Source organism: Etheostoma cragini, chromosome 23 (assembly GCF_013103735.1).
Source record: "Etheostoma cragini isolate CJK2018 chromosome 23, CSU_Ecrag_1.0, whole genome shotgun sequence".
Taxonomy (NCBI): domain Eukaryota; kingdom Metazoa; phylum Chordata; class Actinopteri; order Perciformes; family Percidae; genus Etheostoma; species Etheostoma cragini.
In genome coordinates this window covers 65,420-75,435 of record NC_048429.1, presented here as the reverse complement: position 1 = coordinate 75,435, position 10,016 = coordinate 65,420, and the positions used below count along the sequence as shown (strand labels likewise).

General features: G+C 42.7%; 1 protein-coding gene across 1 annotated transcript in view; it reads left to right on the top strand.

Annotated features, from left to right (window-relative positions):
• Positions 1 to 10,016, top strand: part of LOC117939027 (calumenin-A-like) — a 12,610-nt gene that overhangs the window by 2,031 nt on the left and 563 nt on the right. Inside the window, exons 2-6 of the mRNA XM_034864070.1 lie at positions 3,396 to 3,679; positions 7,561 to 7,754; positions 7,934 to 8,100; positions 9,156 to 9,216; positions 9,696 to 9,913. Coding sequence (XP_034719961.1) covers positions 3,396 to 3,679; positions 7,561 to 7,754; positions 7,934 to 8,100; positions 9,156 to 9,216; positions 9,696 to 9,913 — 924 coding nt within the window. The remainder of the gene's footprint in view (positions 1 to 3,395; positions 3,680 to 7,560; positions 7,755 to 7,933; positions 8,101 to 9,155; positions 9,217 to 9,695; positions 9,914 to 10,016) is intronic.

The window sequence follows — 10,016 nt, the reverse complement described above, 5'->3', positions numbered from 1 at the left end:
GCGAGTAGACCCGAGGCGAGTCGAGTAGATACCACGCAGTGGAAAACCGCCATTAGACCCCATCCCGACTAGGCTTCATCTAAACCATCAACCTGGCTCTTAGAACCCATCCCGACTAGGCTTCATCTAAACCATCAACCTGCCTCTTAGACCCCATCCCGACTAGGCTTCATCAAAACCATCAACCTGCCTATTAGACCCCATCCCCAATAGGCTACTTAAAGAAGTTTTACCCTTAGTCAACACTTCTCTACTAGATATAACCAATCTATCTTTATTAACAGGCTATGTACCACAGCACTTTAAAGTAGCTGTAATAAAACCTCTTCTAAAAAAGCCAATCTTGATCCAGATGTTTTAGCCAACTATAGACCTATATCCAACCTTGATCCAGATGTTTTAGCCAACTATAGACCTACATCCAACCCTGATCCAGATGTTTTAGCCAACTATAGACCTATATCCAACCTTGATCAAGATGTTTTAGCCAACTATAGACCTATATCCAACCTTGATCCAGATGTTTTTGCCAACTATAGACCTATATCTAACCTTCCATTTCTCTCTAAGATTCTTGAGAAAGCAGTTGCCAAACAGCTGTGTGACTTTCTGCATAGCAACAGCTTATTTGAGGATTTTCAGTCAGGATTTAGAGTTAATCATAGCACAGAGACAGCACTTGTGAAAATTACTAATGACCTCCTAATTGCATCAGACAACGGACTTATCTCTGTACTGGTGTTATTAGATCTCAGTGCTGCATTTGATACCATTGATCATCATATCTTATTACAGAAATTGGAACATTTAATTGGCATTAAAGGGACTGCTCTAAGCTTGTTTAAGTCTTATTTATCAGATCCATCTCAGTTTGTTCATGTTAAAGATGAATCCTCCATGCACGCCAAAGTTAGTCATGGAGTCCCACAAGGATCTGTGCTCGGTCCAATCCTGTTCACTTTATGTATGCTTCCTTTAGGCCAGGGGTCTCAACCTCAACTTACTTGGGGACTGCTGGAGGTAGCGTCTGGGTTTGGCTGGGCCGCATCAATTGTTCCACAAAAAATGTGTTTCAAGTACAGTATTACAAAAAAAGGTACACAACTGATCCAATTTTCTTTATTAACAGTTCTTCAACATGAATGCTTCTTCTTAACATGAACTGTTCCTCTGAATTTGAACATTTCTTTCTGAACATGAACGGTTCTTCAGAACATAGACTTCTCTTGCCTACACCTTGCTGCCAGAGACCTGACAGCGCTCCCTCTCACACAGCTGAGACACATTTGGCTTTAGGGAAGAAACAGTTGAAACTCTAAGTATGGCTTGAAGATGTCCATCAGTAAGTCTGGACCTGTACTTTGACTTATTAAAGTTCATGGTGGAGAAGAGCTTTTCACATAGATAAGTGCTCCCAAAAAGGCACATGGTTCGCTTGAACATCCTGGAGAGCTCAGGGAAGGTGGGTGGCAATTCTCTCAAAAACTGTCAAAACTTGTCGGCATTTCCACTCACCTCCCTGAACTTGACTTTGAGGTAAGAATTGCACTGCAGGTCAATGAGCTCCGTTTGAAGTACAGGAGGAGCATCTTGCACATCAAAGGAAAAGGGGCAGCAAAAATGTGAAAAGTGGCTCTGTGTGTCTTCAATTCAATTCAATTTTATTTATAGTATCAAATCATAACAAGAGTTATCTCGAGACACTTTACAGATAGAGTAGGACCCAACAGTTCTAGTAGTTTCCTACAGAGCAAGCAACAGTGCGACAGTGGCGAGGAAAAACTTCCTTTTAGGCAGAAACCTCGGTCAGACCCAGGCTCTTGGTAGGCGGTGTCTGACGGGCCGGTTGGGGTTAGAATGAGAGTGGAAATAGTCTTGAAGTCAGCAAACCTGCGATCAAATTCCTCCTGTAGCTTCATAATTGTAATAGTAATTCTCACTACTGAATGCTGTGCCCACATCCATGAGTGCCTTGCATTCTCGGAAATGGCAGAGGTTTGTCTGAGAGAGCTGGGATTTCCATAATACAAGTTTTGTGGAGAATGCCCTCACATTGTCATAGGCAGCACTGACAAGCTGCCCCTGGCCTTGTAACTTCTTGTTCAGGACATTCAGCTCCTGTGTGATGTCAACAAGAAAAGCTAAGTCCATGAGCCATTTGGGATCACTTAACCCTGGGGGCCCTGAGGCCATTTTTACAGTTTATTTTCCGTCTGGATTTATTTTATAATAACTTGTAAAACATCAACCCTGTTGTTCTACAGTCAAGATATGAACATCATTTTTTTAGGACAAACTGGGTTATTATTGATGGTATTCCGTCGGTTGTCATTCCAGCAAAACCTCCTCCATGGCAAACCGGCATCCTCAATAGCACCACACAGCTGGCGGAATATCTCCTGAGCGGTGGTCGGACCATGCATTGGAATCACAGCGAGCAACTCCTCAATCACTTCAAAATTGTCGTCAACACCACGAACATATACTGCGAGCTGCGCAGTGTCAGTGTTATCCGTGCTCTCATCAAGAGCGACTGAGTACGCACAAAAACGTTTGGCTTTCTCACACAGTTGGTCATATATGTTTTCTGACCGGTCAGAAATGCACTCTGCCACTGTGTTAGCTGAAAGGCTGATATTGCTAAAATGTCCCTTATTTTCTTGACAGACTTTACTTGCAACTAGTAACATGTACTTTTTGATGAACTTGCCTTCCTTGAACGGCTTCCCGCCCTTAGCAATCATCTCACTCACCAAGTAGCTAGCTTCGACTGCGGCTTCCTTCTCTTTGTTTGCCTTCTTGAATAAATCCTGTAGCCTCAATAGACATTTTTTAAGGTTGGCGACTCGGTTCTTTCTCTCATCTCCCTGGTATTTTGTATACTCCTCAACATGTCTAGTTGAGTAATGATGTCTGATATTGTATTCCTTGTACACCGCAACTTTCTCTGTGCATATGAGACATGTAGGGGCGCCCTTGTGCTCAACAAAAATACATTCCGTCTCCCACTTTCCCTGAAATTGCCTGTGCTCGTCGCCAACCTTTCTGTTTACGGCACTTTTTGAGAGAGACATGGTTGGAACTGAGTGATGTAATATATTTTCCGTCCCTCCGAAACACGTTTCAAACAAGTGACTAATGTTGATACTTTCCCAGGTACTTAGCTAGCTTGACAGCCGTTACGCCGCTGTCAGGAGACTACTATGGTAGCCCATAAGTGACCAGCGCAATGACAAAAAGTTTCAGAACGCGCGGGCCGCAGTAACACTTGACTTTGATGTCAAGTAGGGGGCCACAAAATATCATCCCGCGGGCCGCAATTGACCCCGGGCCGCGAGTTTGAGACCCATGGTGTACATAAAGGTTAAGTTTGAATGTCTTTCACTGGTTTTCAGGTTGTCAGGATGATCCGTGCCTTGCTGCTGTGTTTCGTCCTCTGCGTGGTTTACGGCAGCAGTAAACCCACAGAGAATAAGAGTCAAGTCCATAAAGAAAAACCTCTCAGCCGCCTCCAACCCAAAGAGAAGAAGATAAGTCGAGTCCATGAAGAAGAACCTCTCAGCCACCTCCAACACAACGACAACAAAGACAACGACTACGACCACGAAGCTTTCCTGGGCCAAGCACAGGCCAAGGCCTTCGAGCAACTGGCTCCGGAGGAGAGCCAGCGCAGGCTGGGGTGAGAACATGTACTATTACTGCATTTACTACAGATATACACACAGATATACGCACATATATACACAGATATACACACTGATATACACAGATATACAGATATATACAAAGATATACATAGATATACAGAGATAAACACAGATATACACAGATATACATCTGCCTCCGGAGAAGAGACAGCGCATTCCAGACGTTTGTTGTGTTGCAGCCATGGATTATAGCAAGGGTTAGTATTTTACGCTGAAAAGCAAAAAAACTGTAAATGTCTTATCTTTGCAACAATTGTGGGAGCCGTTTTCACTCCTACTGAAACCGTCAATACTCCTGCAGAAACTTTTAATACTCAACAGAAACCGTTAATACTACTACAGACACTGTTAATACTCCAACAGAAACTGTTAATACTCTTAAAGAAACTGTTAATGCTCCTACAGAAACTGTTAATACTCCTGCAGAATCTGTTAACTCTCTGAGAACGAGACACTCGCACACAAGCGAAAAAGCACCTCTGATTCATAGTTTTATCATTTTTAAACCATACTAGCTATTGACTTACCACCGGTTGCGTTTAAATCCTGACGAGTTAGCGGTTACGGAGGTCTCTTCCGGGTCTTTCTAGCCTCTTCAGGTGATATTCTATTGAGCCTGGAACCTCCACCCTTTTTCGGGGTCGTTGGGCTTTAAATCCACACTGTTATATCCAAGATTGATCCACCTTATGTCCATAATTCATCGCGTTTTGGCTCATTTCTGCCACTAGCTCGCTGCTCCGTCTCTCCTCTCTGTTGTTTCCAGAAATAAAGGCCCCAGTATGCCAATATATGGGAGACAACGTCACCCTCTTGTATAAAAGGCCAGAAGGGACAAAAAGACCAATAGGCTCTATGGAAGGCCATGAGGCGCACTATTTAGACACGCATTTGCTTGTGTAGCATTGCTTTTGGTGTAATATCAATAAATATTACATTATTATGTTATTTTTGGCATAAGTAAATGTCATGAGAGCAAAAGCGTCTTGACTTTCTTTGAAAAAATGCATGTATTTTGTCAACTGTATAAGTTATGATGATTATTTCTTCACAGTGTGACTCCCAAGACATATGAGAAGTGTTTTAGACGTTTTATTTATCCGTCTGTGATATCAATACAAATCTGGAGATTCATGTTCCGTTTTATTTATTCATTTGTCTTTAAGGCCCTACAACCATTTTTAACATGCAAGTGACCTCACTGCAACCCCAATATTCTAATAACCCAGTTTGTCCTAAAAAAAATGATGTTCACATCTTGACTGTAGACAACAGGGTTGATGTTTTACAAGTTATTATAAAATAAATCCAGATGGACAATAAACTGTAAAAATGGCCTCAGGGCTCAGAGGGTTGATACTCCTACAGAAACTGTTATTACTCAACAGAAACCGTTAATACTCCTACAGACAATGTTAATACTCCTACAGAAACTGTTAATACTCCTACAGAAACCGTGAATACTCCTACAGACACTGTTAATACTCCTACAGAAACCGTTAATACTCCTACAGACACTGTTAATACTCCTACAAAAACCATTAATACTCCTACAGAAACTGTTAATACTCCTACAGAAACCTAGTACTTCTACAGAAACTGTTAATACTCCTACAGAAACCGTTAATTATCCTAAAGAAAACAACACCTCCTACCTGGTCAAGAAGGCTCACCAGCACTACCCGCCATCACCGGGACTCCACTACCCGCCATCACTGGGACTCCACGACCCGCCATCACCGGGACTCCACTACCCGCCATAACCGGGACTCCACTACCCGCCATAACCGGGACTCCACTACCCGCCATCACTGGGACTCCACTACCGCATCAATGGGACTCCACTACCCGCCATCACTGGGACTCCACTACCCGCCATCACTTGTACTCCACTACCCGCCATCACCTAGACTCCATTACCCGCCATCGAGCACATCCAGAGGAAACGCTGTCTGCATCGAGCTCGCAGCATCCTTAAGGACTTCTCTCACCCAGCCCACAGACTGTTTTCTCTCCTGCCCTCCGGCAGGCGGTTCAGGTGACTCCGGACCAGGACCAGCAGATTAAAGAACAGTTTTTTTCCCCAAAGCTGTCTCCTTCCTGAACTCCGATCCTCATTGATCCCACTCCCCTCATATACTGACAGACTCTCCTCTCCCTCCTCACACCTGCCTCCATTCTATAATGTTCACCTGCTCTGCTGACTGTTACTATAGTAACAACTCTTTATATCTGATCTTGCACTACTTACCTTGACTGGTATTTCAATTTGCAATGCTGACTGTTTATTTACAGTACCAATTGTTTTCATATACAGTACATCTGCAATACCGTACTTTAACTGTAATATACCTTAATTACCACTGCACTTTAATTCAGATAGCTTCTGCCCAAACTTTATTTGTACTACCTTAAATCATTGTTATACTGCTCATTTTAGCCAAACTTATTATTCTACCTGTAAAAATTCTGTCTATAATAATAGCCGTCTGCATAAATATTCATAGTAGATACTCACCTGTAAACTCTGTAAACCATTAGTATATTATGTTCATTGTACATATCCGTCAAAATTCTATTTATAGTAATATCCACCTGTATATTATATTCAGTACATATCCAGCTGTAAATCTTGTTCACAATACTTGTTATCTATATATTATATTCATAGGACAAATCTATCTGTAAAATTCTGTTTATAATAGTATTCATTTCTATATTTATCTTAATGTCCTGCACTTATGAACCAGTGTATATCCTGCACTTACTGCTATTGCACTTCTGGTTAGACCCAGCTGCATTTCATTGCCTTGTATCTGTGTAATGACAATAAAGTTGAATCTAATCTAATCTAATCTGTTAATACTCTTGCAGAAATTGCTAATACTCCTACAGAAACCAACTGTTAATACTTGTGTGTGTTGTGACAGTTTGTCTTTATCCCTTTTTTTGTTTTGTTAGTTTTTTTGTCAAGGGGTGCCAGCCAGGTCTCTCTCCTGACGTTTGAAGATAGTCTTAGTCTAGTACAGTTGTTTGTGTGTGTTTTATATCTAGGATAAAGACATTAACCTCACAAGCGTGCACATATAAAAATGTACACCCTAAACAAACAAAATAATAAACCCCGCAAAACACCACACAATTCAAGAGTGCAATCAAATGTTCATATATTTAAACAGAAAAAATTAAGCAAAACACTCAAACAAAAGTCCCACAGAATAAGTGCAATGTCCAATAATCCCAAAAGAAAAATCCACAAAAATCCAACGAAAAACTCCACTTCTGGTTTTCTTTTAACTTAGTTCTTTTGTAGAGAACAACAGAAACATCGATTATTTGATATCAAGGCAGCTTGTTAGTCCTAGTCCAACCGTACATACAACCGTAAATAACAACACCTCATGGAAAGTAAAATGGACACTTACAGACTTTTAATCTAATCAGTCAGTCAATTAGTCCTGTCAGTCAGTCCATAATCAAGTCCTGGTTTTAGCGGGGTCTCAGTGAACAGCTGAGAATTGGATCCGGAGTTGTATCCAGAGTGACTGTTCAGAAGTTTAGCGGAGCCGTCTGTAGCGGTTTAGACAACGTGTTTAAGGAATTAAAACGACCTTTACTTGTATTGCTGCGCACTGAGCTGTAGCTCCTCCGACTCTGCGTACTGTTTTTCCCGACTCTCTACTCTGTCCACTCAGTCCCCATAAGTCCTCTCTCTCCTTGCTGTCGCGCAACGGAAAATAATCAAAACAATCAATGTTAAAGGGCCGGCTCCGCTTCCTTTTTTAAACAGCTGATGCAACTGGGGATTTCAAGTTGTCACACTGTGTGTGTGTGTGTGTGTGTGTGTCAGCAGCATCATCGTGAACAAAATGGACAGGAACCAAGACGGGTTTATCTCGGAAGAGGAGCTGAAGGATTGGATCAAATCCATTCAGAAGAAACACATTTCGGACAGTGTGGAGCATCAGTGGAAAGACTTTGATCTTAACGGGAACGGTGTGATCAGCTGGGACGAGTACAAGAACGTCACATATGGGAGCTACCTGGGTACACAAACTCTGTAATAAGCCCTATCAAACAGCAGAGAGACTTTATCACTCTCTGATTCTCTGATTGGTTCTGTGATAGATTCCTCTGCTCTCTGATTGGTTCTGTGATTGATTCCTCTGCTCTCTGATTGGTTCTGTGATTGATTTCTCTGCTCTCTGATTGGTGGGTTCTAACAGAAGACCCTCAGATGGACACAGAATATAACTACGATCAGATGATGTTGAGGGACGAGAGACGCTTCCGAGTCGCAGACACAAATGGAGACCTGATGGCAGACAAGCAGGAGTTCTCGGCTTTCCTTCATCCCGAAGGCCACCAGCACATGAAGGACATCGTGGTGCAGGTGAGACAAAGACACAGGTACAGGTAGGGCTTTGGGTTCGGAACCGGAGGGTTGCTGGTTTAAGTCCCAGTATGCACCAAAGTACAGAGTGTGGACAGGTAGCTGGAGAGGTACCAGTTCACCTCCTGGGCGCTGCCAGGTTCTCTTGAGTAAGGCCCCAAACCCTCAACTACCTGGGGCACCTTTCCATGGGCGCCCCCCCCCCAATCCGACATCTCTCCACTAGTGCATGTATAGGACCTGAGCATGTGTGTGTGGTTCAGTCCTGTGTGTAATAACATTAGTGTAAATTGTAATTTCTAATAAAGGATACATTATTAATTATTATTATTACTAATAATATTATTAACTCATACTGACGTAATAAGGAATGTTAGCCGTGTGATGAATGGCAGTGTTAAACATAAACTATTACCCAGCTGAACCCAGTCAAACAGAAATATGGTGCCAGGAGTATGTAGAGAGACTCTGAACAAGACTGATGTCACTGAAGTGATGTCACTGGCCTGACACGATGTCACTGAAGTGATGTCACTGGCCTGACATGATGTCATTGAAGTGATGTCACTGGCCTGACACGATGTCATTGAAGTGATGTCACTGGCCTGACACAATTTTACTGACGTGATGTCACTGGCCTGACACGATGTCACTGTCGTGATGTCACTGTCGTGATGTCACTGACGTGATGTCACTGACGTGATGTCACTGGCCTGACATGATGTCACTGAAGTGATGTCAATGAAGTGATGTCACTGGTCTGACACGATGTCACTGACGTGATGTCACTGGCCTGACACGATGTCACTGAAGGGATGTCACTGGCCTGACACAATGTCACTGACGGGATGTCACTGACACAATGTCACTGGCCTGATTTGATGTCCCTGACTGGATGTCACTGACGTGATGTCACTGGCCTGATTGGATGTCATTGACATGATGTCACTGATGTGATGTCACTGGACTAACGTGATCTCAATGACATTAAGTCACTAATGTGACATAATGTTACGGACATGATGTGATGTCAATGTTTTTTCTCTTTGTTGCAGGAAACAATGGAAGACATTGACAAGAACGGAGACGGTTTCATTGACCTGAAGGAGTACATCGGTAAGAAGATCTCTAGATAGGACTAGTAGGACTAGTCCTTCCAGGTCGGATCCTTCCTTGGTAGGACTAGTCCTTCCAGGTTGGATCCTTCCTTGGTAGGACTAGTCCTTCCAGGTCAGGTCCTTCCTTGGTAGGACTAGTCCTTCCAGGTCAGGTCCTTCCTTGGTAGGACTAGTCCCTCCAGGTCAGGTCCTTCCTTGGTAGGACTAGTCTCACTAGTTTGGCTCCCTTCACTTCCGCGCTGCATTTCAAAACACTGGACGGTGAAATGGATGTGGAACTGTGAACTCTAATGTTCAATTATTTGTTATTATTTGTTCAATCACTAACGTGTACGGAGAGCTAACGAGTAAGGATATCTAACGTGTACGGAGAGCTAACGAGTACGGAAATCTAACGCGTAAGGAGAGCTAACGCGTACGAAGAACTGACAGCAGAGTGGGTTGACTCTATTATAACACGTTTCTCTCCTTCTGCAGGCGACATGTACACGTCAGATGGAGAAGAAGAAGAACCAGAGTGGGTCGCCACCGAGCGCCAGCAGTTCTCTGAGTTCAGAGACAAAAACAACGACGGGAAGATGGACAAAGAAGAAACTCTGGACTGGATTCTTCCTTCTGACTACGACCACGCTGAAGCCGAGGCCAAGCACCTGATGCACGAGGCCGACACCAACCAGGTACTCGCCTGTCCTCTTGTCACATATATACTATTATTATATTATATATTGTTATATATACTGCACACATATATATATATATATATATATATATATATATATATATATATATATATATATA